Source organism: Clarias gariepinus, chromosome 16 (genome assembly GCF_024256425.1).
Source record: "Clarias gariepinus isolate MV-2021 ecotype Netherlands chromosome 16, CGAR_prim_01v2, whole genome shotgun sequence".
In the NCBI taxonomy this organism is placed as follows: Eukaryota; Metazoa; Chordata; class Actinopteri; order Siluriformes; family Clariidae; genus Clarias; species Clarias gariepinus.
The window spans coordinates 10,220,350-10,246,613 of record NC_071115.1 but is presented as its reverse complement, the minus strand read 5'-3'; the positions used below and the strand labels follow the sequence as shown (position 1 = coordinate 10,246,613).

General features: G+C 38.4%; 3 protein-coding genes across 17 annotated transcripts in view; 1 reads left to right on the top strand and 2 right to left on the bottom strand.

Annotated features, from left to right (window-relative positions):
• The window catches only part of mapk8ip3 (mitogen-activated protein kinase 8 interacting protein 3), a 47,315-nt gene extending 36,204 nt beyond the window's left edge, over nucleotides 1–11,111 (top strand). For 14 of the 15 annotated variants that reach the window (XM_053514233.1, XM_053514224.1, XM_053514235.1 and 11 more), the window contains 13 exons: nucleotides 1,362–1,527; nucleotides 1,624–1,815; nucleotides 2,994–3,156; nucleotides 3,401–3,520; nucleotides 3,658–3,738; nucleotides 3,840–3,907; nucleotides 4,724–4,872; nucleotides 5,913–6,084; nucleotides 7,985–8,098; nucleotides 8,328–8,366; nucleotides 9,116–9,283; nucleotides 9,411–9,554; nucleotides 9,788–11,111. In XM_053514233.1, the coding sequence (XP_053370208.1) occupies nucleotides 1,362–1,527; nucleotides 1,624–1,815; nucleotides 2,994–3,156; nucleotides 3,401–3,520; nucleotides 3,658–3,738; nucleotides 3,840–3,907; nucleotides 4,724–4,872; nucleotides 5,913–6,084; nucleotides 7,985–8,098; nucleotides 8,328–8,366; nucleotides 9,116–9,283; nucleotides 9,411–9,554; nucleotides 9,788–9,909 (1,698 nt within the window). In that variant the 3' untranslated portion in view covers nucleotides 9,910–11,111. The remainder of the gene's footprint in view (nucleotides 1–1,361; nucleotides 1,528–1,623; nucleotides 1,816–2,993; nucleotides 3,157–3,400; nucleotides 3,521–3,657; nucleotides 3,739–3,839; nucleotides 3,908–4,723; nucleotides 4,873–5,912; nucleotides 6,085–7,984; nucleotides 8,099–8,327; nucleotides 8,367–9,115; nucleotides 9,284–9,410; nucleotides 9,555–9,787) is intronic. The other variant, XM_053514227.1, reaches the window with a different exon arrangement.
• A 726-nt stretch (nucleotides 11,112–11,837) lies between these two features.
• Nucleotides 11,838–19,852, bottom strand: nme3 (NME/NM23 nucleoside diphosphate kinase 3). Its single transcript, XM_053514237.1, has 5 exons — nucleotides 19,706–19,852; nucleotides 14,774–14,904; nucleotides 13,649–13,750; nucleotides 12,542–12,654; nucleotides 11,838–12,043 (listed from the first exon to the last, which is right to left on the bottom strand). The coding sequence occupies exons 1-5, from the start codon at nucleotides 19,749–19,751 to the stop codon at nucleotides 11,926–11,928; spliced, it is 510 nt and encodes a 169-aa protein (XP_053370212.1). The 5' UTR covers nucleotides 19,752–19,852; the 3' UTR covers nucleotides 11,838–11,925.
• A 2,035-nt stretch (nucleotides 19,853–21,887) lies between these two features.
• mrps34 (mitochondrial ribosomal protein S34) lies at nucleotides 21,888–25,217 on the bottom strand. The gene is made up of 4 exons (XM_053514945.1): nucleotides 25,082–25,217; nucleotides 23,441–23,763; nucleotides 23,312–23,354; nucleotides 21,888–23,092 (listed from the first exon to the last, which is right to left on the bottom strand). Exons 2-4 carry the CDS (start codon nucleotides 23,756–23,758, stop codon nucleotides 22,794–22,796), a joined length of 660 nt encoding a protein of 219 aa, XP_053370920.1. The 5' UTR covers nucleotides 23,759–23,763; nucleotides 25,082–25,217; the 3' UTR covers nucleotides 21,888–22,793.
• Between the last annotated feature and the right edge of the window lie 1,047 nt (nucleotides 25,218–26,264).

Here is a 26,264-nt window from a genome sequence, read left to right as displayed (position 1 = left end):
TGTTCCATAGCCCAAATAAATGAATACATAAAAATAAATAATACAAAATATAAAGTAAAAATAAAAATATTAACCTTTAAAGCACTTTACCTTAAAAAAAAAGGGAAAAATAAGTCCCTCTCGTCTCCCCCTTCTCATCTTACACAGTAAACCTTTCTTCTCTCTTATTTGACACACACACACACACACACACACACTAAGGCTACGTTTACACTGTCCGGTAAATGTGACCCAATTCCGATTTTTTGCCACTTATCGGATATGTTCTATGTCCATGGAAAACAGGCAAAGAAACGCATGCATTCCGATATTTCGAGATCAGTTTCAGGCCTCCTTCATATGTGGAAATAAATTAGATATTTATTTAATCAGATTAAACCTGCAACTTCTTCGTGGTTTAATGATGTATATTTAATTGTAACATCCAGGTGACATGGAAAAGGAAAAACACCCAGCCCCCTCTTTTTAATGCTTATTTGGGCTAAATAACATTAAGAAATCAGTATTTGGTGAATGAAGCATATGCGCAGGCTGCAATTATGCAGTTTTTTTCTCCTCCTCCTCCGTTTTAAAATCGTGGTGACGTTTCGCAAACTTTTCATATATTGCAGAGCGTCGAGCATACTTCACCTTCGTCTATCTTGACTAGAGTGTAGCGCTAGAACCTCCCTTGCACAATGTTTCAGATGGCATGGCAAGTGTAAACACGTGCATCAGATATGAGTCATAGTTAAAGGAACGTGTAAACAGACAGTTAAAAAAATCAGATATAGGCAACAAATCAGAATTGGGCATCGAGACCTGCAGTGTAAACATAGCCTAAAGGGAAGAGAGAGAGAGTGTGTGATCCGGCGCGGTATAAAATTACACACACACACACACACACACACTGCTCTACACAGAAACTCTGCTCTGTCGCGATTCTATTTAAAGGTAAAGTGCAGGTTCATTTTTATGTTTGTTTTACTTTACAGCAGTGATTCCGTTAGTATGTGCTCACACGAGTGTCATTAGCGATGTTCCTTGCTAATTTTTCCGGTACGTAACCACTACAACAATGTAAGAAAGTATTTGTTATGGATATACACTATAATACCATTTAAAAACTAATAATAAAAGTGCAGACCTCTCACACTCAAACACACCAATGCACAGTTTAATAGATGCAGAGAAAATAATTTAAACACAAATACAAGAAAATTACTAAAACTTCCACTAGAAAGATAATGTTGCTTATCATTTTTTTTTCTATCCTTTGCATATTGCTTTTACAGATCTCACTGACTGTATCTATCTCTGCTTCTCTCACCTACACACACTCTCTCTCTCTTTCTCGCTCTCTCTCTCTCTCTCTCTCTCAGCCTAAGGAGCTGCATGAGACAGACTCGATGAGTAGCCGTGTGTGGATTCTAACCAGCACCCACTCAGCCAGTAAGGTGGTCATTATCGATGCCAATCAGCCCGGGTCACTGGTCGACCAGTTTAATGTGTGTAATGCCCACGTGCTCTGCATCTCCAGTGTTCCAGGTGAGAGCTACACTCCCTAGATATCTGAAATCCTGATATCTGTCTTTTCCTTGTTTTCTAAATTTGTTGAAATGTGAATTATGTTTGCCTGTGCAGCGGCCAGCGAGAACGATTACCCTGCTGGTGAGATATTTCTGGAGCAGCAGGGTGATGGTAGTTCAGAGGATACTGGTAGAGTGGAGGGCATGCTAGCTGGTATTACACTGGTGGGATGTGCAACCAACTGCAGCGTAGTGCGTAGTAACTGCTCCTCACGCACGGACACCCCAGTGCTGGACAAAGGACATGGTGAGCTGTAGTACATACTGTACTTTTCTAATTGTTTGTAAAGATGTGAAAGAGACTCAATATTCAAAGAATACATATGTTGATCAGCCATAACATTAGCACCACAAAACATTAACACATTAATATGGATTGTCAATTATATACCAGAAAACTGGTGACAGGATCATAGGCACCCAAGGCTCACCCATGCACTCAGCAGAGGTCTTGTGGAGTCATGCCCGAGGGACCAGAGCTGCCACAAGGGAGACCTGCACAATACTGGGCAGAATGTTTTGCATTGTAATGTTATGGCTGATTGGTGTATAAGGAGATTTTAAAACAATTTAAGCATTTTGATTCAATGTTTTCTGATTGTCATTAGAAAATAATCTTAAAGATGTTTTATATAGTAATTAAAGGTCCCATATTTTGCTATTTGCTTTCCTTTAAACATGGGTCTCTGAGGTCACCCACACTGTGGCTGTTAATGCTCCAGCTGCGACGCTCCTCAATCAATACCTTTTTATACTTTACACGCCCTCTATTTCCCCCTTTTCCAAAAGTGCTGTTTAAGTGAACACCATGAAAATTTTTTTTTTTTTTTTTTTTTTTAACAAATGAACAAAAGCATCATGCATTTTTTTTGTAGATGGAAACTGGAGATCCATCTAAACGTCAAAAAATGACTAAAAAGAGAGTTTCGCATAATAAATGTGCCTTTTTTTATCTTGAAAATGTACTTTTATTTCCTTAATATCAGTCATACTAAAAAACAAATTAATTAATGAATAAATAAGATTCTTTTTGCAGATTTTTCTCTTTCTCTTTCTCTTGAAATCATAAAAACACTATGTGACCAGTATATATATATATATATATATATATATATATATATATATATATATATACACTGAAAATATTAAGTTATTAATTAATATTTAAAAAAGTTCTCTGGCAAAAATAATGTCACTATTAGTTCACTATTTATATTCAGTTCACTATTATGTCATGTCATATTTTGGATTCCCCCTACACACCCTCTGGGAGATTAGGCTACTTTTAGAGCAATTAAGCTACTTTGCATGTCTTTGGACTGTGGGAGGAAACCCACTAAGCATGGGGTTCATGAGATTCAACCCCACAACCCTGGTGTTAATCCTATAAATAAAAAGTGTGTGTGTGTGTGTGTGTGTGTGTAGCACCCACAGCACCAGTTTGTAGCCGGCTGGCAGTGTCCCAATCAGCAGAGGAAGCCACTGAAGCCATGGAAGTGTCAGAGGAGGCGGGGCCAAATGAGGAAGGAGAGAGCTCCGCCTCTTCTGGAACGTTCACTGAACATGTCTTTACAGATAATTCACACGGGTAACAGATACAAGCACACACACACACACACACACCACAACTATCATATTGGCATATAGATACGAGACAAGTGGAAAACAGACTCATAATTAACTCATCCTGTCATTGGTCGAAACTAAACAGCTCATCATGGGAGGTTTCGGTTGCCATGGCAGCATGCCCAAATGTCATATATTGTAATTATTAGTGGTTTAGTAATTATGTATGATGACTTTAAAATTGTTGTATAAATATATGTGTTTAGTGAGGGTGGTGGCACTAAGGAGGAAGTGATATCAGCACCCACAGGCTCAGAAGAAGGAGGAGATGAACGCGCTGGAACCAGTGCTGCACCCACCATGTGGCTCGGGGCCCAGAATGGCTGGTGAGCATCTAATCTTAGCCATCCAAAATCCATCTTATCCATGTAAAATTCATGTACAGTAAATGTTATCCAGTACAATAGGATCCAAACACATTTCAAGACCAGGTGTGTAACCTCTCTGTGCACTCATCCCTCAGGTTGTATGTGCATTCTGCAGTGGCAAACTGGAAGAAGTGCCTCCACTCCATCAAACTTAAAGATTCTGTTCTCAGTCTAGTGTAAGTAGAGGCTCAACAACAAGCTCATTCTTTAGACAAATGCATTATAAGGACAGTTTTAGGTCATGTGTTAGATGTATAACCCCCTCTGTCTCCATCAGGCATGTTAAAGGGAGGGTGTTGGTGGCACTGGCAGATGGAACGCTCGCCATTTTCCACAGAGCTGAAGGTTTATTTATTATTATTTTTTATTATCCATCTTTCTAGCTGTGGGCACTTTAACACCGTGTAATATATATATATTTTTTTATTATTAACGATTTAAGCCTGTTAACACCAGTGAATTACTGTAATACTCAAGTCTGATTTAAACAAGGGTGCCAACACTTTCTTAGCTAGAGCTGCGGTCGCTCTAAACTTAATAATTAATATTCAACAGCAGGAAGGCCAGTTCACTGCTGTACACAGTCTATTCCAAACACATTTGTGGACAGAGGAGGTAAAAAAACTGATTTATTTTTCAACTTTGCAGCAACTTCATTCAGGGGAATTTTCAGCTGTAAATCCTCAAACTGAATTAAAGCATCAATTAAGCGTCAATTAACAAGCATATGTTAAGCATAAACTAACGAGCAGTTCAGTAATACAATGCAGCATTTGATTTTTAGTGAAAATTTAAAAATGCATTGCCGGGCACCGTGCAGGACTCAATGTAGTGCAGATGGTGTTCTGGTGCCCCCACAGGTATAAATAATTTTTGGGTGAACTTGTGTTTAATAATTGTATAAAGTAAGCTTTTACACTCAGCTGGTTATTCAGAAATCCTAATGCTTCTGAAAATTGCAGTTAAATGTCAATTCAACTTATATACGCTAGGGACAAAAGTTTTTTTTCTCTCTCTTAAACTGTTAGTATTTTTTGTTACTTCTGTTTAAGTCATGATTTTTACTTTGTGATTGACGTTGGCTTGGATGTTTTTATCCCTATATTTGCTTAAATAAATCAGATTAGTGAGATGTTCTTGTGTATGCATGTGATCACACAGATGGTCAGTGGGACCTGTCTAACTATCATCTGATGGACCTGGGCCGCCCTCACCACTCTATTCGCTGTATGGCTGTGGTCCATGACAAAGTCTGGTGTGGCTACAAGAACAAAATCCATGTAATCCAGCCAAAGAGCATGCAAATTGAGGTAAGATCAAACCGTACACATTCTTTAATGATTGTTTTTTGAACATTTAATATTAGATTATATATCAGACACATGTCAAGCCAATATGGCATGGACTTATAGGGAAATAATCGAACACTTTAAGTACTCTTCGGTCTTCTTCTTCTTCTTCTTCTTTTTTGGTAGAATAAGTAATTAATTCCTCTTATACTGCAGCAATTTAAAATGCAGTAAGTCCACTACATACGAACAAGTATCTATTGGTAAGTCCAATTTGTTTGTAACTTCAACAAATAATGTATCGGTCATACTCAAAAACAATTTAACAAATAAATAGGATTCTTTTTGGAGATTTTTCTCTTTCTTTTTAAGCTTAAAATCATAAGAACACTCCGTGACCATTTTATATATTTACTGGAAAAAATAGAAGTCATTAATATTAAGTTATTAATTAATATTCAATTAATATATAGGTACTATTATACTAACACAATTGGCTATACATGGAATATTACAGTACAGAGTTCTTTAGAATCGTGCCGGTTGAACGATTCATGTTAAAAGAACGAGCAATGTCTGCCATCTTTTCCTCGCTCCATTCTCTCAATTATTTGTTATTGGACTTATTGCTTGGATTGTCTGTCCAAGTTCTGTGTAAGAGGGGTTACTACTGATTCACTCATCGTCTATACCGCTTTATCCTGTATACAGGGTCACAGGGGCCTGGAGCCTATGCCATGAGACTTAGGGCATGGGACGGGGTACACCCTGGATGGGGTGCCAATCTATTGCAGAGCACATACACATACACACTCATTCACACACTACAGGCAATATGGGGAAAGCCAATTAATCTGCATGTCTTTGGACTGTGGGAGGAAACCCACCAAGTATGAAGAGGACATGGAAACTCCATGCACACAAAGGCAGGAATCGATCCCAGACCTTGGAGATGCAACCAATGCTAACCACTAAGCCACCGTGATATCTTATTCCTTATGTCCTTTTTCATTTCTTTCCCTTTGGTAACTTATTCTTCACTTTTTCATTTCTCTTTGTAGAAATCATTTGACGCTCACCCTCGCAGGGAGAGCCAGGTCAGGCAACTTGCCTGGATTGGGGATGGCGTTTGGGTGTCCATCCGTTTAGACTCTACGCTGCGATTGTACCATGCGCTCACACACCAGCACCTTCAGGATGTGGACATCGAGCCCTATGTCAGCAAGATGCTTGGTAACGCTTGTTCTCTTATTGAATAAAATCTAAGTGAATGTTATCTGCATGTCATTTCATTTACAGTGCTGTAGAAAATATTCACTTCCTTTTGATTTTTTCTGTTTGTGCACACATCTCCCAAGGGCTCCATCACACTCTGACAAAGCCCATGAAGTTCCCACTGCATCCTAAAAATATCTACGAATGCAGCAGGAACGGGGTCAAAATGAAAAAATTTGCATTTATCATGTTTTATACTACTTTCTAATCACCTCCCTCTCAGGTTCTCAATGCATCTATCATGTTGTCACTAATTTTCTCTCACTTACATGATCTCGCTCTCACCATATCCAGTGAAATCCAACCGAGTTATTACCATGTCCGGTCAGATCTCACCATGCTCTTATTAGGCGCTTAGGTTATCTTTGAGTCTGGGGGGTTGCTATAAATTTGTGCAATCCTTTTCATCATAAAGTGATAGTGTGAGGAACTTGATACCCTCCTGCATGCGTTCTATAAAAATGGTAGGCACTAGAAGAACGTACTATCAACTTAGTCCAGTCTACTACAATGTGGCATGGACATACTGTACCATGGTCATAGCACAATCCTTAAGAGGTTAGAACCCTATTAATGTAGCTACATCCCAGTGACATCCCAATAACACTTCAGTAGGAATACCATCCAGTCCTTTCCATCAGGTTTTTTACCAAATCCAACCCGAACCAAGACCACCTGAACATTGTATTGTTTAGGTGACTGTCTATATTAAAATAAAACAGTTATCTAAAATCTAAATTAACCGTTTATAAAAAAGGAATTGTCCCTGAACTCTATTGCTAGTTGTATCACTTTCAGCAGGAACAACTGCACCTACACACTGTTGAGAACTGAAGACAGGTCTCAGACCCTAGTGTAACTGAATGCTTGGCCACTTTTCTTTGCTTTAACTGCTTTAGTCCAGCCTTATTGTGTAGGGTTTTGAACATGAACTTCTCTTTTCAGGTCCCTCATTATGGGATCAGATCTACACTTTGACTAGTCTACTTCAAAACCTTATTCATTTTGAGTTTTTCAGAGGTCGAGTTACTTCTGTACTTAGGATCACTTGGTATCGCTGCAGAACTTAGCAGAACTTGAGCTTTAATTTGCAGACCTGCAGGATTCTCCTTCAGGATTCTCAGGATTGTAGAGGGTGTGCTTCATGTTATTTTCTCAATTATGGGAAGTTCCCCAGATCTTGAAGCAGAAAAACCCCCACACAAAATCACCACCACTACCCCTGTGCTTGCTATGTTCTTTTTGTGGAATTCCTTGTTTGGTTTACACCAGATGTAAAAGGACCCTTTTCATTCCAAACAACTTGTGACTCATCAGTCCATACAATATAACCTTCTTCCTAAAGGTTTGGGGATCATCAAGGATGTTGTGGCAAAATTCAGATGAAACTCAATGATCCTTTGGGCTATCAGTGGTTAAATCTCTATGGAGGCAATTTATTCCCCATGCCTTTTGGATAGTGTCCAGGTCCAGAACATTGGCCTTTATTAGTGTGAGAGATTTCTGCACATTCTTGGATGTTTTCCTTGGATCTTATATGATTGCCTAGATGAATTATTATTTTGCACTTGCAGTAAGTTTGGAAGGTTGGACTTTTCTGGGAAGGTTCAACATTCTTCCATTTCTTTTCTATTTTTAGATAATGAGAGCCTCAGGTTGGTAACCTCTCCCAGACTGATGTATTGTAATGAGCCTTTTCTTCACCTGTTCTGTAATTTCTATTGATTTTGAGTGAATATTTTAAGTGAAATATTTTTTCACAGCACTGAATATATACGGGTTACAGAAAACAGTTTGAGTTTGCAGAATTCAAAGCCTCAGCAGTTGATCTCTGCTTTATTTTGGCTTCGATTGACAGGTACAGGGAAGTTGGGCTTCTCATTTGTTCGTATAACGGCTCTGCTGATCGGAGGGAACCGACTGTGGGTAGGAACGGGAAATGGCGTCATCATTTCCATCCCTCTGACTGAGAGTAAGTTTTAATAGAGAATAACAGATTTGCTTGGAGGATCTATTTTCTTTTATCTATTCAACGTCTTTGACACTGTGTTTCCTAAGACATCTTTCTCCATTTCCTTTCTGCCAACTCTACTACTTTATCTGCATTTCCTTTTCTTTTCACCCCCTTCCCTGCACCTTTGCTTTGTCTGATGGATTTTGCTCTTGTGCTCCCTCTCCCTCCCTTTTTTTAATTCCTGTAGCTGTAGTCCTACATCGAGGACAACTTCTTGGCCTTAGAGGTAAGTTTAGAGCCATCTGTTGCCCTTTAGTTTGATCACTTTTTTTTACATCTTCCATCTTCTTTTCCCGTTTACTTTCATCAGATCATTCAGTTCTTATGAGTTGCACTTTGTATTTTATCATGGTTTTCATTAGAACCTTTGTGCATGACTCCAGTTATGTGTATTCTGGCCTTTTTTTTTTTTTTAACCATAAACATGACCTTGTGTATACATTTGTGTGTGCAAGCTTTTTGTATTTTTTTTTAAAATTATTATTCATAATTTCCTGCAGAGAGACTCACTTCTGAATCCTGTCATTTCATTTGATTCTAATGCTTCTTTTATATAGTGAGTCTGAATTGATGGATGGATGAATAGATGGATGGATCGATACTTTATTGATCCTTAGGGATTTCATTTTTTCTTTCATTTCAAGGTGGAGTTTGTAATTTTTTTAAATGTGTTTGTAATAATAATGTCAATGATGTAAGTAGTCTCACTAGTGTCTAAATTTAGGCTTTTGCTAGGACTTTGGTCCTGGCCCATAAACTAGCTCCGCTCTACTTCTCTCAGGGCAGGCTTAGTTTCAGCAGACTCATTTCTAGTGTGGAAAGAACCGGCTTGTTAATTAAAATGTTTCTTGTAATTGCAGTTCACCTCACAGACAACAGAGGGCTCTAAAATTACAAACTGCTCCTTTTTTTACATTGACCTGCTGTTATTTCTCATGTAATGTTGCAAATGGGTTTCTTGTGCTTTGTTTCTAGCGAACAAGGTGTCTCCCACATCATCGGGAGGCGTGATTCATGTATATGCTGATGACAGCAGCTCAGATAAAGGCAACGGTAGCTTCATCCCGTACTGCTCCATGGCCCAGGCTCAGTTGTGCTTCCATGGGCACCGGGATGCAGTCAAGTTTTTCGTGTCAGTGCCAGGTACATCCTGACCTCTGCTTTTATTGTCTATTGATTACTAAAAGAGGATTATAATCATTTATTTGTTCGTCTTTTATTTTAAAATACGATGTAAAAAATACAGCATATTGCATTTTTTATCCCCCAGGCAACGTACTGGCCACCTTAAACGGCAGTGTACTGGACAGTCCATCAGAGTCTCAGGGTTCTTCAGCCCCAGAGACAGAAGCTCAGTGTGTTCAAAACGTGTTGGTCCTCAGCGGCGGCGAGGGGTACATTGATTTCCGCATAGGTACGGAACACCTGACGCATACGCAAAACAATAGCACGGTGCATTTGTAGAGGTTGTCCCAATTCTAGAACAAGTGGCAGTACAAAATAATTCCAAAGATGAATGAATAAATGAACAAATAATGTGCAAGACAGAAGGTCCTAAAATCATATTACAACTTGACTAACTGTATTCTGTGACTTGAACTGTAATAGATCACATTATTGATGATCTATAATGTGTTTCTGTTCCAGGTGATGGTGAGGATGATGAGACTGAGGAGGTAGACAGTGAAGCTCCTCAGATTAAGCCTACCTTGTCTAAAGCTGAGAGGAGCCATATCATTGTTTGGCAGGTGTCCTACGTCCCCGAGTAATGCTATCAGACACTTTTTGCCTGCACTCCCCCCTCTTGTAACTTTGGCCCAAAATATTCTCTATGATACCTTGTGTATTCCTAAAGATGCCCCTTAAATTCTGTATGTAAGCGCTGTAACTACCCCCCTAAGGCCTGTATTTACCATCCCTAAATTGTAACTATCCCCTGTATGTTGGCTGATTTGCCCCCGTGACTGCCCTTTACTCCAATGCAAACGACCCGAGACTCTCGTCTACATCTTACAGCTAAACGGCAATTATAAATGCATTCAATGCAACTACCTTTGTCAGAATAACCCAGTTTTTTGCCAAATGTATAAACACGCTCTTGCTCTATTCTCACCTGTCCACCGGCTCACAGCTCACTGGATCTGAATCTGCAGTTCATTCTGACTGGAATGCGAATAGGGTTTGGTTAAAAGAGTTTGCAGAGATCTCTGGTTTGTATGAGTCTTATTTATGAATTTGTTTACGTGATGTAACGAGGAAATTCCAAGGGATGTGTACAAAGGTGTAAATATTGAGGCTCGGTACATAAAACTTAATTGTCATTTTAGGCGAGTGACTGAAAAGGAGATCGTTGATGGCTCAGGAATCGAAATGACAATAGGAAAGCACATTTAAAGGAGACCCGTTTCAAATATATACACCAATACAGCGGTTAAATTCAATTAGAACAAAACACAGTAAAGATGTACCATCCCGTAAGCTGTGAGCTGGGTTTATTTTCAGAGTAGACTGGATTTTGTGGATCTCACACACACACACACAAGTTGGGGGTCTCTGACTGGCTGCTGGTTGGATTGACAGTTCATAAACGACCGATCTGATCCTCTGTATGTAACAATATATGTTCTCATGTGTGGTTAAATATTAAATATTAAATATTAAACATATTCGTGCTCTAAAAAAGATTTACCTGTGTGATTTCAGTGCTTGTTAATTTCCTTAAACCTAATACACTTATTAGATTAGATTAAGGGTTTTAACAATATATTCATATGTGGAATATATAAAAAGGTTACAGTATATTGCTCTCCTAAAAAAGTTTTGAATTACAGCTGATGAATTGTTGTACAGCATGAAGATATAAAGTAAACGGCTTTAGAAAACCCTTTATTTTATAACAAAGCATACTACTTGGTCAGCAGAGAACAAGAAACAAGTGTAACATCAAGGCGAACAAGCTGACTCAGTTCATTCATACATACAGTAACATGCAAAATTGCAACAGTGCAGTGTTTTCATTTCTTTCAGTTTAAAAATATGTATAGGGTTAATATAGTTCCTGGAGTGGTCTGTAGCTAATGCTAACATAAGCCTTCTTTGCAAGACTGTTGTAAATGCAGAACATGCATTTTGTTCAGGGTTAAACATTCTGCCTTACTCAAGTACTAGATCTCTTGGTTTGAATTCATAATTGTTCACGCAGGCTGACAATAGTGATTATAGTGCGAAAATTTTAATTCTTGGCCATGTTTATAATTCAGGATATACTATGCAGACCAGGGCATAAATACTTTTGAAATTATTTGGGGGGGAAGAAATCAAGAAGAATGCGAGCATCAATACAAGTCGTAATCTATAGAGGAACGGAACTCGGCATGCGATCGTAGTCGCTGAATAATGACTAAAACATTATTGCTGAATGCTTTGAAGATTTTATAGCATCATAGTTTTGTTTGTTTGCTTCCATCAAGGAAAACATTATGAATATCAAGCATTATTTCAACAAAAACTATAACTTTAATGATTTGTATTTTTGATATCTAACCCGATGTCCTGAAAATGAATTGTGTTGGAGAATATTTTAGCTCATCACACACACACACACACACACACACATACACACACACATACATCTAGACCTCTAGTGCTAAATGCTACAAGGAATTCAAGCTTTTGTAACAAATCTGTAAACTTATACTTTAGGGAACAATTTTTTATTGCTAGACACACATCAGGGCGCAGTGCTGCATGTACGTGTGTGTGCTGGTGTGGTGAAGGGGAGGGCATCATTCATAGATCCAGTGCTCAGTGCTCTCTTCCCAGCAGACGAGCTCATGCCCTTTGAACCATAGGGAGATTTCTCTCAGAGCGCTCTCCACTGAGTCACTGCCATGGATAACGTTCCTACGAGACAAAACGTAGATCAGTTTAATAAGGAATAGTCAGTGCAAATTAAGCTCATATTTTGTAGTCTGGTCTGGATGTCATCTTTACATAAATATGAATCGTGTGATCCTTAGACCTGGTTTAGTCCTACAGGATGAAGGCACAGATAAAGTTGAGAAAATATGTGCAAGCTGCATCTACATAATGTTCTATTAGTGGTTAAAAATAGCTCTTATAAAATAAATTAACTGATTTAAATAATTTATTCAGTCTATGTTTTTCTGAAAGCACTTCCTTATAACTGGTTTAGGGAATATACGGTATGGATAACTAAAGTGCAGTATTACTATTACACATTTATTAGCAATCTTGCTGTGCAAGTTTTGCCCAGTAACTATGGCAACCATGAATACAATATTAACAGACCAGATTTGTCTACTTCTGTAGTGTAGTTCCAATTGTGGTACTTGGTTCAAAATAAGTTTAGTATTATAATTAGCAGACATTATGACTGACCGGCCCACTTCCACAGCGTAATCTCCTCGGATGGTCCCTGGAAGAGAATCAGCCGGATTTGTCTCTCCGAGCATCTTTCTAGATGTTCTCACTACATCCAGGCCTTGCCATACCTATATGAGATTTAATGGGTTGTGTTTACACAAACAATTCATAAACAAGATGTGAGAATTAATACTACACAGATGTAATACAGGAGACTGTTAGGGTGCTTTCACACTATGGGCCCAAATATGGATTCTGTTTTTACATCATTTACATTTGCGCCAGTTGGCAGACTCCCTTATCCAGAACCACTTACGTTTATCTCATTAAACACCTGAGCAGTTGAGGGCCTTGCTCAACAGCCCAACAGTGGCAACTTGGTGGTCTTGGGGTTTGAATCCGGTACTTTCCGATTCGCAGTCCAACACCTTAACCACTGAGTTAACCCTGTTCTGTGCAAATAACTAAATAACCCCAAGGTTCAGTAAATTTGCGAAACGTGAACAATAAAATGCTCAGGCATGGATCGGTGTACTATGCTCAGGAAAAGGTGGTTTCGGCCACAGTACGGCATACTCAGGCACAGTTCAAATCAAATATGAAAACCAACTGTATTTGTACAAGGAACTGTTTAGAATGCGATGTCATCAACACCTTCTGTCCCTTGACCTACACAACCATAGCTGATAAAGTAGGAAGGCATGTGACAGCGTGAAAAAGTGTGAACAAGTAGGAACGATGGCCATTGGGGAGCGGGGGAGGCAGGAGCAAATGTTCCCAGGCATGGTACGAAACAGTCATGCCTTGTGTGAAAACAGCCTTAGAGAATCTAATGTGGAAGAGTAGATGAATAAACTCTAGATGAATCGTGTGGTTTCCTCCGGGTACTCCGGTTTCCTCCCACAGTCCAAAGACATGTAGATTAGGCTAATTGCCATTCCCAAATTGCCCGTGGTGTGTGATTGAGTGTGTGGTGTGCCCTGTGATGGATTGGCACCCTGTCCATGGTGTACTCCACCTTGTGCCCCAAGTCTCCTGGGATAGACTCCAGGCCCTCCGCGACCCTGAATACAGGATTACGCGATATAGACGATGAGTGCGTGAATTTTGTGTGCGTCTTACCATTGCTACAATAGGGCCGGAGCTCATGTATTTCACAAGTCCTTTGTAGAATGGTTTCTCTCTCAATTCCCAGTAGTGCTCCTTCAGTTGCTCCTCAGAAGCCTAAACAACCATAAATATACAGACACAATAAATAAAGGCTTGTGATAAACAAAGTGGAACATAAAGTTTCTTGAAAGAATGATACAGATAAGCAAAAGCGGCTGTGTAAAATAAACACTGCACTCAATGTTATCTCATTTTCCTACCACACAGAAAAATTGTGGCCAAAAAAAAAAAAAAAAAAGTCTCAAACAAATATTTTATTGGACCGCCTTTTGATTTGATTACGATCGAGAAGACTTTATGCGGCAGTCCAACTCTCCCATCATTAATGCCACAGACGTAATCAAAGCAACAAAAAAAAGTGAAACTTAATTATCAGCTCATAAAAATCCCAAATTCGGTAATATTTCAAAATATTAGAATATTTCATTATGGTTTAAGTAAATTACTATTCATTCAGTATAAATACTGTGTATCTCTCAGTTTAGGTCGGTACACACATTGACACCCATGCAGGGTAACACAGCACAAGCAGGATAAGCCACAGAAGGCCTTCGCTGAAAGGGCTGGCTTTCTTCGCAGAGTGGTGTATCAAAGCATAATCACAGATAGTTAAACTAAAGCAAAAGGTCTGGTAGAAAACGATGCACAAGCAACAGGCCTCAAGAAAATTGTCAAGGCCGATTCAAGATCTAAAGAGAGCTTGACAAGGAGTGGAGTAAGGTTGGAGTCAGAGCATCAAGAGCCACCATGCACAGACATCTTCAGGAAAAGAGCTACAGCTGTTGCATTCCTACAAGTATCAAGACACTCATAAACTTAAGACAGCATCAGAAACGTCTTAGGTGGGCTAAGGAGAAGGAAAAAAAACTGGACCATTGGTCAGTGTCGCATTGTTTTAGTAATGCCTCAGCAATGCGACAGACTGCTCATGCCTATGAAAACATACAGTACGATAGCATCCAGATTTTCTTGTGTCTGTTGTGATTTCTTTAGCAACATGGAACACTATGCTAGCTATTCATGTGCTTTTTGTGTGCAAACACATACATGCTATTTAAGACTCAGGGTTTTTCTTACCTGCAGGAATTTCAGGCCGACCAGTTTAAAGCCTTTTCTCTCAAAGCGGCGAATAACTTCTCCAACTAGCTTCCTCTGGACCCCATCAGGCTTCACGGCAATGAAAGTGCGCTCATTTACCCCCGTCCATCCTGCAAATGCATACACCAGTCAAACTTCACACTTTGCATCAACATCAATCTAATAAGTTATTCTCTAATAAACTACTTAAAAGCAGCTCCGGAAAGACAAGGTCAGCTGACCCCACTGCGTCACCGAGATTCACAGCAGAGTCTCGCGAGAGTATAATGCGGAACTAAAAGCCTTATATAGTCTAGGGTTGGTACTAATCAAACCTGTGTGTTAGGTTTTTTTTATGCTTTACATTTTATGTTTGTGTCAAAGTACACCCTGTCTCTCCTACGTGATAAACTGTACTTACGACCGTCATGCACAGACTGCACTGACTCCGCGTAGGTGAGGTAGGGGTGTAGGACTCACTTTAAATCGTTTGACTTACAAACGAATCCGACTTACGAACGTGCTCCCGGAATGAAACTCAATTGTAAGTCAGGGACTTATTATAAATGTATTTAAATTAATCTACAATAATAGAAATATCCTATGTGGCAAGTTTAATTCCCTTGCAATAAGTAATAACTGCTTATGAGCCACAACAAAAATCTGACTGGGTAGTTTTTGCTGAAAACAAAAAGCAGCCCAACTTTCACTGCGCTGTTAGTATGTGTGTGTTATTTTAAGTCAGACAACCAGCCAAAAATATACCAGCATATTTATCCCTTGGTATGCATTAAGATACAAAATGATTTTTATGTAGGCTTAGACTTATATACAAATTTTAACTTCCTGTAGGGTGTACACAGTAAGATCTTTGTAGCTGAATGTTAAAAAGATAAAAAAGGTACTTTTTCTTTAATTGTATTAATAGGATTTCAGAGAGAAAGAGAGAGAGAGAGAGAGAGCAGCACAACCAAAAAGATGCTAATTAGCCTTACAATAGGAACACAGACACAAACAGACCCACACATGTCCTTTTCACATAACAATGATACACTGAACATGGCATAACACAACACACATGATGCGAAGCAGTCACAATACAAGGCATTTAAAAATCAGATACAAAAGATATCACGAATATGCATGTGTGTTTTGTCTGGACAACAAGTGAAGAAGAATGATGTCTAGAATTGCTCGTCTATTGTGCTCTCAGCATTATCACAAACATCACGCATGAGAGTCCCATTATTCAGCCATTACTAGAGCTTGGAAAACAGCTGCAACTGACTTACGTGAACATTTTACCATGGTAAAAGAAAGTTTAGTTTTTCCTAAGCGATTGCTGGTAATTCAAATGGTCTATGCACACTTGTTACCAGTCATAAGTATAGACACAGCTTCAAGTTCCATGGTCTTTCCTGATTTGTATTTCTTTCTATGAGCTTTAAGTTTAGCTAAAGAGCAGCTGTTTTTGATAGTTTTAAATTTGGCAGGATTTCTTTTACACAGCGGAAAGCTCATGCTAACATTAGCACTAGGACTATTATAGACTTTTTCCTCTCATTGAAACCCGACTCATGACTCACTCTTAAACATTTCGCCATCAGAGTTTTCTTTACGACGCCTCTTGCCTTGGTTCTCTAGCGCGGATAAAGAACGCTTCATTCCGGCGTCATTACAGGGAATAACAGTGACCTGGCAAGGTCTGTTTTAATTTCCAAATATAACCTTCCCTTTTCTAGAGCAGGAGCTTGGATACATGGAAAATGGTGTTTGTTATTAACCCTTTCAAGCAGGTTTTCAGGGTTGTTTTTTTTTTTTTTACATTTTAGGAGAATTTAGATCCAAATCACTTGAGGTTATCTGTAGCTCTTTAGACTATTTATAATTTTTAATCTTTAGTGTTTTTCATGCCAGAATGCAAAAACATTCCGTGCTGAACTACTTATATTTTAAAATCCAGTAGTTTTTTTTTTTTTCTTTGTTAATTTTGGGGGTGAAAGATGAATTTGGTTTCGTTTTAGCGCAGGAGTAGCTCAGGGGTTAAGGCATTGGACTACTGATAGATGGCCCAGGTTCAAACCCCAGCACCAGTAAGTTGCCACTTTTGGGTGCTTGAGCAACGCCCTTAATCCTCAACTGCTCAGATGTATAATAACAAAAATGTAAGTCACTCTGGATAAGGGCGGCTGCCAAATGCTGATTAAAAACAGAAAAATATATAGTTTTAACCCCTTTGCTCTATGCCCCAGTTACAACCTATGTAAATTTGTATTTCCAGAAATAATATACACATTATTTTTGGCAGAGGTTTTTCTTTATCCATGGACCCATGGAAGACCTGTGTGGTCCACTTGGGATGCAGGTGCACTTGACTTCCACTCGACCGGACAGCTGTTCTCTGATGACTTGAGACTGCAGTCACTCAATAGTTCTGGACTGAAATTTCTACACTTTTGTACCCAAGCTTCTAACAACGAAAGTGGACTCCATATTAACTTAAACAACATCTCATATTATACAGTGGAACCTTGGATTACGGGCATGATTCATTCCATAAGTGGGCTCATATTTCAAAACACTCGTAAACCAAATCAAGTTTTCCCATAAAAATAATGGAAACATAAATTATTTGCATAAACATTTTACCTAAAAATAAATCCCGACAGATAAGTGTTTCCGTTTGTGTGCGCAGGTGTTGTGTGTGTATGTGAAGCTAAAGTAAGCTCTCCCTCTTTTCATCTTACACAGTTAGCCTTCCTCCACTCTTTTTACACACGTGCACACACAACGGAAACACTGTTTTATCGGAAAAATAAACAAGAAATCTCTCTAATGACACTCAATTGAGTGACACACTAAGGGAATCACTGCTGTAAAGTAAAAATAAAACAAATTAACCTGCACTTTATCTTTGAAAAGAATCGTGACAGAGCAGTGTTTCTGTGTAGAGAAGAAAGAGTGTGTGTGTGTCTATGAAGGCGAAAGTAGGAGAGGTGTGTGGCACGGTGTCCAATGACGCGCTCGCACACAGACACAAAGAGCAGGCTGAGCCTTGAGCAGAGAGAGAAAATGGATTTTTAACACCTCTAATGAGCTCTTGCTTTACATGTGTGCTGTACACACACGCATACAGACACAAAATAAAATATGGTCATTATGTGGTCACAGTGTTATAGTAAACAGCACTAAGACCCAGCAGGGGAGAAAATTACCCACAATTCCGCAGCTCAAGAGAGAGAAAAACCATTGGCTCAGTTGTGATTATGTGATGCTCAGCATCAAAACAAGAAGCGCAAACGTGATGCATGATATTCGGTACTCGTAAGCCAAGACTTGTTCGTTTTCCAAGTCAAAATTTATTAAAAATCCTTGCTCGTCTTGCAGAACACTGGCAAACCGCGTTCCAACACTCCCTGCTATCTGATATTACGCTTATGAGGATGGGTTTCCTGTAGAGCCCGTTTCCTCTCAAGGATCCTTCCGAATGCCATCTCTTCCTTGCCACCAGCTTGCTTATCAGGTCCAATCTGATAATTAGAATTCATACACATTTTCTCACACTTTTTATACTAATTTCCTTTCATTTTTTTATTCTGTATTCCGAGACAATGACCATCGTTCAATATTATTTTATATAATTTAAAGTAAAAGTAAATATCTAAATCTGGATATGCGTATAAATTATTTTCCCACTCAAGAGTTAAACAAACCAGCATACACATCACACAACTACAACTCCCATGACCACCAGGATGGTGCTGCTGCTGCATCCCCCCCCCTTCACTCTTCCTATAGTAATGCAGCACCTTGTAACACTCCACCACAGGTCATTTTAATAAGAGTGTTAAAATGTGTTTGCATTATGCAAATCCAAGCAGGTGAAGAGACAAAGGCATACAGCCATGCTCTCTGAGAGAGCCGAGTCTTAGTTTTTGTCATGGTTTCCACCCTGTGCTTCAGGGACACTGCACATTAATGCGGCTAAAACTGTATACAAGATGTTTTCAGTGTGGCAGGAGACCAAAGGTTCAGGCGTCACACAGGACGGCATAGGAAACAAAACAGATAACGAATAATGAACATCCCGAAACAGACGTGTGTGTTGCAGACAGAGTTAAATATAAAAAATAATAATAAAATAATTACTTAGATCAAGCACTTAGATTCAGGGTGTGATCTGGGATTAGGCTAACTAACCAAACCAGAATTGTTAGCCTATCTGTATTAAACTACCTGTGCAAAATAACGACAGACGTTTCAAACAAATACTATGAACTTTATTAGCAGGGTCAAGTTCAAGTACAGCTGAAATGTAATTCAATTGTTTGTGCACGTTTTATTTTATAAATATACATACACAAAAAGTCAGCCAAAATTATTTATACACTTCAGGAAAAAATAAATTGCATAAATATTTAAATATTAAATTCATTGCTATACAGTATATTGACGATATTATATTAATATAATATACATCATACTATTTTTCTTTTCCTGAAGTGTATATAATTTATGTATATAAATTTAATATCTATTTATGTGCATGTACAGTATGCATGTATGTATGTATGTATAATATATAAAATATACACACACTTAGCGTATAGATCAAACTGTCTTTAAGATATATATATATATATATATATATATATATATATATGTGTGTGTGTGTGTGTGTGTGTGTCTTATTCCTTCTGCATATACAAAACAAAAACAAGATAAAGACAACAGCAACCGTGCACGTCTATTCCTAAACATGAAGTGTGTTTCATTGTAAAATACACACACACACACACACAGACCAGAGTAAAAACTATGTAACCCCAGCATGGCTACTCACTCCATGGACGCATTATCATGGATACATGTCCTGCCTAACACACTCTCATGAACGTCAAATAATCCGGATCAAGATCAAAAAGCATGTACCTGTCTTGAAAACGTGCGCGAGGAGCGTCAGAAAAAGACAGATCATGTTTAAGGTATAAGCGCCGGCTGCTCGGCCGCGTCTCTCCCGCGAGCTCTCTGGACAAAAAAGGAAGGAACGCGCTCGCGCTTGCGCTAACGTCTCAGCCCAGCGCGCGTGCCCGAAAAATCCCGCTGGAGGGATTAGCCTTAGCGTTTAAATTGCGTCCCCCCCCTCCCCCACCCCCCTTCAAATTCCTGCCTTTTTAATGGTTTGTATTACATATTAATACTGAAATTTTGCCGAAATTACGCCTCATTCAGGTTTCAAGGCGTTTCATACAATAGTTTCAGCAAAAGGTTTTTTTTTTTTCATAATGAAGCTTAATTTAAGGATTTGTTGTACTGACCTCTAGTGGACAAATGTTGTGGAGCGAATAGATCAAGCAGCACAATTACTATGGACATGGAGCTGCAAGTAATGTTGCCTTCATCATTGACAGTCATCTGTCAGTTGTGTGTGTGTTGTTCAAAGTAAATGTTAACGCACATAATCAGCATCTTAAAAAATAATTTAATTATTTTTATAAATAAATTTAGAATTTTAAAGATTAATATGAACAAGAACACAACTAGCAAGCCGCTATCGCTAGTCAGTGTTAAGGATTCAACAAATCACTGATTAAAACACAAAATAAAAAAAATTAATTGTGAAGTGGGGAGAAATAGATATAATAACACTATAGTGTGTGGGTTTTTGTGCGTTACTGCTGTACTTGTACGACCGTGTATGACAAATAAAATTCTTGAATCTTGAACCTATGAATCTATATATAAACCAAAAGTATTTTAAGTGCATTTATATATTAAATAAGAATTAAATGTAAAGTTTATAGTGAAATGCAAAAATAAAAAGTTTTTTCCCAGAATCTTGACTTTATGAATAAAAAGGGGAAAAAAAATCAATATAATGATTCGCAACAGTGAGACATCACGTGCACGAGCCTGCACTTAAACCAGCTGAAGCGCGATATAAGGGAGTGATTCCGGTATCCACGTGGCCTCGATTGTCATTGGTCACGTGACTCTATGGGACCCGACACATGCCTAAAGCGAGGGTTTATTTGGACACGCCCCTTCTGTTCGACAGAAGGTTAATTAAAGGTTTTAAATTAAATGTTTTTATTAATTGATGTTTAAATACATAACTATTCGAATTGATTAAATTTTTTTGTTATTTTAAGATTTTCGAGTATGTAATAAGAAAAATAAAACATGAAATAAGGCACACAGAATGCTTTTTGACTGTAATCATGAAAGTGTGGACCGGAAACCGGAAGTATTATATAAGTAGTATATAATCACGTGATCACCCACCAAGCAGAGAGAGATGCACATGCATACACAGACCCTGAGGCAGGAACTGAACCCTCGACCCTGGAGGTGCGAGGTCACCTTGCTAACCACTAAGCCACACAAGTTAGTAGTAAAGCGAGTTTAATGGAATAACATTTAATGAACAATGTCAAGTTGTTAAAACTGTATGAAACTATTAGGGATGGGAATCACCACCCGATACAATATTACAATATCTAGGTGCTGAATTGATTAAAATGACATTTCTATAAGTATCATGATTTTATAAATATCCTGATTTAATATTATGTTTTTCTGATTCCCTTACAATTTTAAACCCCCTTAAAAAAGAAAAAAAACTTAATTTCGTAGCCCGTTATAAGGAGCTTATAAGGTTTCTCACCAAAAAACCCAAGGGAAGTATTTAAACAACACAAACTAACTTCAAATACAAGAGTTTACCATTTAACAGAGTAAAACGTGTCCCTGTCCTCTACTATAATTATTATTTTTTAATAGTCTTATAGTTTACATTGTTCAGAGTTTACCAGGCTTTTAACGCGCACAATTTTTGATAACGTAACATCATAAAAATGTTTCTGTTGCATGTGAATCGCCACACAAACAAATCACGATTCATAACCGAATCGATTTTTTACCCCATCTGTAGAAACATCGCTTTCTATGATAATATCTAACTTAAGATATTACAGTTGAAGTGTAAACACAGAAAAGGTTATGATCTAACATTGCTTCTTTTTTTTTCTTTTTTTTTAAAGATGTTAAAATGAACCACCACCCTAACTAGGTAATATTAGTCAATAAGAGAAAAGCAAATTGTGAGGAAAAAAATGCAAATTTATTGTTCAGGACACAGTCAGAAAATAATAACTTTACTTCTCACTATAAGGGTATACCTTTTGGTACTTTAGTAAGATACAGCATCAATGTCCCGTACCTTTAAATATGATTTAGGTACACAATTAGACTTAAATATCTTCTAATTAGCATTAATGTACCACTACACGACATTGCCAAAAAGTACAAGCAGCTGACCATCTCACATATATGTAGCTCTTCTCAACCAGTTGCCACAACCACACAATTATAAGGAATGTCTTTGTATTGCTGTAACCTTAAGGTTTCCCTTCAGTTGAACTAAGGATCCTAAAGTTAACAGTAAATACACAAGTTTTCTCTGTGGACAAACTTAAAAATGCAGCACTACACAGCGAAGACCAATGTTAAAAAGTGTCGGCTTTGAAACATTGTGGCAGTGACGGGCATAGCTACAATGTCCAGCCCCCCCAAAAGTGGACACGTTTCATTTTTTTTTTTTTTTTTTTTTACAATTTTGTCATTAGTATGTCTTTTTTTATTTATAAATAATGCAAACACTATTATCAGAGCAAGTACAGTAATTGACATCACATCCAATGATTATTCGCTCCTCCTGAAGAAAAAGACAACACACAAAATAAGGTTTAAATAGTCTCTGAATCATCCTTCAGTATTCTGACTCTAATGAATAGAATAGAGAATTTGACATTCCTAACCTTTAAACCAAATTTGTAGTTTTCTAACAATTTGATTTCCCATGCACGGCTAACATTACAGTATATAACTTTATTATAATCAGACAGTGTATCTTGTCTAAAGTTTAATGTATGTTAGCATTTGGGCAGGAGAAACTTGTCCTAAATCACTGTAAGGACAGCTTCCATCTTAACTTTGACTGTTCTCCTTTGAACTCAGCTTAGACAGGAGTTCCCTCCTTTTTCTGCTGTTCCTGACTGCGGAAATACTCTTTGCTGAGCAGCACGTCTCGTTTAAGAGGTAGGCCTGGTTCGGGTAGGCTGCTGGCATCCACACCGAGCTCCTTGGCTTGCTGGGCTAACATCATGGCACGCAGGAGCGGCGGGTAGCGCACATGTCGGATGGGGGGTTCAGGGATAGACTCGAAGCGTGTAAAGGCCTCTTGTTCGTGTCTGGGTACCAGGCGCCAGTCGTGGTACATGACCTTGTCTATCTCTCGCTCTGATGGTTCTTGTTTACCTGAAACACAATGCAGATGAAGTAGGTCTTCAAACAGTAAATCTAACTATTAATTAAGTAATAAATATGCAACTACAGTTTATGTCTTAAGTATATTTTTCAGTTTTTCAGATCACACATTTTACAAGCGAAAAAGCTCTGAATCTGTTGTGTGTCATTGTTGAGTTATTCTCGCCATGTTTGTTTATTTAGTTTTACAAGCCCTAATTCCGCACTTACCTTTAAAAGTCAAAACGCCCCACGCTTTCCCATGGTCCATATTCTACAGGAGGAAAACAAGACAAATTCATCACTACGATCCTAATATTTGACTCATCACATTCAGAGCTAGATAATTAACATTCTTACCTCTGCAGTGTAGTCTACTTTCACTTTAGTTATCTTCCAATAACAAGGCTCTGTGTGCTCTTCCAGCCACGACTTCCGTGTAAAAATACGTCCCACACCGAACATGCGCATTCCAGCCAGGAGCCTGAAGAGTGGAGTCTCTCTCCGCACGTCCTGCCAAGCCAGCACTGGCAGCTTCTTACCAGTGAGCGGCCGAGTCATGGTTTCATAGTCCAGGGCATATCGCTGCGAATCTTGTGGCCGATTTTTCAACTCTCGATACGCTCGGATCTTTCGGGCCATCTCAGCAATCAGTCTCAAGCGCTTCTTTTTCACCATTGTGACTATAAAGGAGAAAAGACACCAGAGATAAACATAACATTGCAGGGCATGTTTCATGTTTGGTAAAGCTCTCTATCGGACATACTACCAAATGAATAGTACACTGCCTGGCCCAAAAAGTAGTTAGACACTGGTAAACTACACTTAAATGTTTGGTAAAATCAACAGCAGAGCTCACATCTATGTACAGTGAGAAGAGAACTCAAGGTAATGGGACTAAACAGCTGTGTAGCCTTAAGTAAACCACTTGTCAGTGAGGCTAATTGGAAAAAAAGGCTTAAATTTGCTAGAGAGCATAAAGAATGAGATGTGGAGTGTTGGAAAATGGTTATGTGGTCTAATAGGTCCAGCATGATGTACCACTGCATTAGGGTAAGAAGAGCGGTAGATGAAGTGATGCACCCATCCATGCCTAGTGCCTACTGTACAACCTGTGAGTGCAGTATTATAATCTTGGTCAGGTGACTGGTGTACTGAATGACCAGGTTTTTCCATCAATAGATTTTTTTTCTTTCCTGATGGCACATGGAATATTCCAAAATAACAATGCCAGGATTTTTTAAGGCTCAGATTGTGAGAGTGTTTCAGGGAGCATTAGCCATCACAGTCCAAACATCAACCCTATTAAGAATCATCAACACAAGATCTTGGAAAGAAATTAATGCGACGCTGGACGGAAATAAATGTTGTGACATTGCACCAGCTTATCGAAACATTGCCATGGCCGAATGTGTCTCGTAATCAAAGCACATGGGAGTTTAGTGAAATATTTGAGGGTGTGACTTGTTTTTGGCTATACATTCTTGCACAGTGAAATTATTTTGCTTTGCGCATCATGGCTGACCCTGCACCAGAGCCTTAACCCACCGAACTACTACTTCCCCAGTCATCACTAGTCAACTTTCTGATGACTCCAGAAACGCCAAACCATATCTGATCCTGCACCCTGACCCCAGCTTTCTAACAACTGCATCAGTCAAAGAAAACTTGTAATGTATAAAGTCTTCTTCTTTTTCCCCCATTATGCATGTGTACTAAAATTATTGTTTATTAAAAATCAGTTTATTTGTATAGTATTTTTACTGGGTAACTGACTATGTTATTAGCATATTATTACATTTCAGTTTGGGATTATCACAGGACACAGGAGAAGAAGAAGAAACCCCTTGCTTGAGGCATCACGTGCAGATCTAGAACAAATGCTTTACCCCTCTATAAAACAAAAACAATTCCTCAACCGCTAGAAAACGTTTTAAACACACACATATATATGTATATATGACCACATTAGTCATTACAAGAATAAGACATTTCTCTTGCCTGTTTAATTCGACTTCAGAGATTTGACTTGACCTCCACAAACGTAACTTCCGGTACAGTGGACGCAAAGTAAGCGGTCCGTTCGGAAACCGGGACACAGCACTAATAGTTCCTAGATGTTCTCGTCAAATGCTCTAGGAAAAAAAAGAAAATTAGCAAACAAAATAAATATAAATATCGACGTTTAAAAATACATTACAAATAGTGACGGCGAGGTGAAGCCTCATTTATGTGTCGAGGTTTAGTTTCACCAAAAAGTTTCAATCATTTCATGAAGCTTCATTTAAGTTCTCATTGTACTGCCATCTAGTGGACACGTTTTGTGTAGCAACTAGATCGTAACAACGTAAGCAGCACAATTAATACGTAAATCAAATCAAAATCCAAATTTTATTTGTCACTTACACAGTCATAAACAGTACGATATGCAGTGAAATGCTTATACGACCGCCAGTGACCTTAAAAAAATAAAAGCTTATAGATAAGAAATAAATATGAATAAAAAGAAATACAATAAAAAATAAATGTAACTAGGTTATAAATAAAAATAATCTGTACAAATAAGGACATTGCGTACAATATAGCAAAATATAGTAAATATAGAAAAAATAGAAATTTAGTGTAAAAAAGAAAAAAATAAGAAAAAATGACTGGGGTGTGTGCAAATATGCATAAAAAGTATATTAATAAAGTGTCTTGTGCAATGATGCAGAAATGAAAATATAAATATGTAAGTGTAAGTGTGCATGAATGTGTCCATAAGTGTCCATGCATGTCCAGGATGTCCAGGATGAGTGCGAAATGTCAATACATGCAGCTGAAGTACTGTAATGTTGCATTCATGATAGACAGTCATGTGTAACTGAGTGTTTCTCAACCCTGTCCTCGACATTTTGGTATTTTTACTGCTCTGAAGCCTCCTGACTGAGCTCATAAGCTAAATAAGGATGAACCTATTTGAAATGGGTGACTTAGGAGTAGTGACATTGCTTGTAAAACCAGCTATACAAAAACAGTACACTACATTGTCTGGGAAATCCTGTCTATTTTCCAGAACAGATTGTTCTGGGAAAACTAGGACAGGTGGTAACCAAGCACCCAAATGTGCAGGGCACTGATATTTCGGGATTGTAAATGCAAAACCCATCTATTAATAGGAAAAGCTCCCTGAGATAGCAATAAG

What these genes read in the sequence shown, in the direction of transcription:
- nme3 (XM_053514237.1), bottom strand. Translation starts at nt 19,751, where the DNA reads ATGATCTGTCTTTTTCTGACGCTCCTCGCGCACGTTTTCAAGACAG. An exon ending in CGCGCACGTTTTCAAGACAG is followed by an intron (nt 14,905 to 19,705) that starts GTACATGCTTTT and finishes ATGCATTTGCAG; the next exon opens with GATGGACGGGGGTAAATGAG. An exon ending in TACGCTGTGGAAGTGGGCCG is followed by an intron (nt 12,044 to 12,541) that starts GTCAGTCATAAT and finishes TTTGTCTCGTAG; the next exon opens with GAACGTTATCCATGGCAGTG.
- mrps34 (XM_053514945.1), bottom strand. Translation starts at nt 23,758, where the DNA reads ATGGTGAAAAAGAAGCGCTTGAGACTGATTGCTGAGATGGCCCGAAAG. An exon ending in AAGTAGACTACACTGCAGAG is followed by an intron (nt 23,355 to 23,440) that starts GTAAGAATGTTA and finishes TTCCTCCTGTAG; the next exon opens with AATATGGACCATGGGAAAGC. An exon ending in GGGCGTTTTGACTTTTAAAG is followed by an intron (nt 23,093 to 23,311) that starts GTAAGTGCGGAA and finishes ATTGTGTTTCAG; the next exon opens with GTAAACAAGAACCATCAGAG.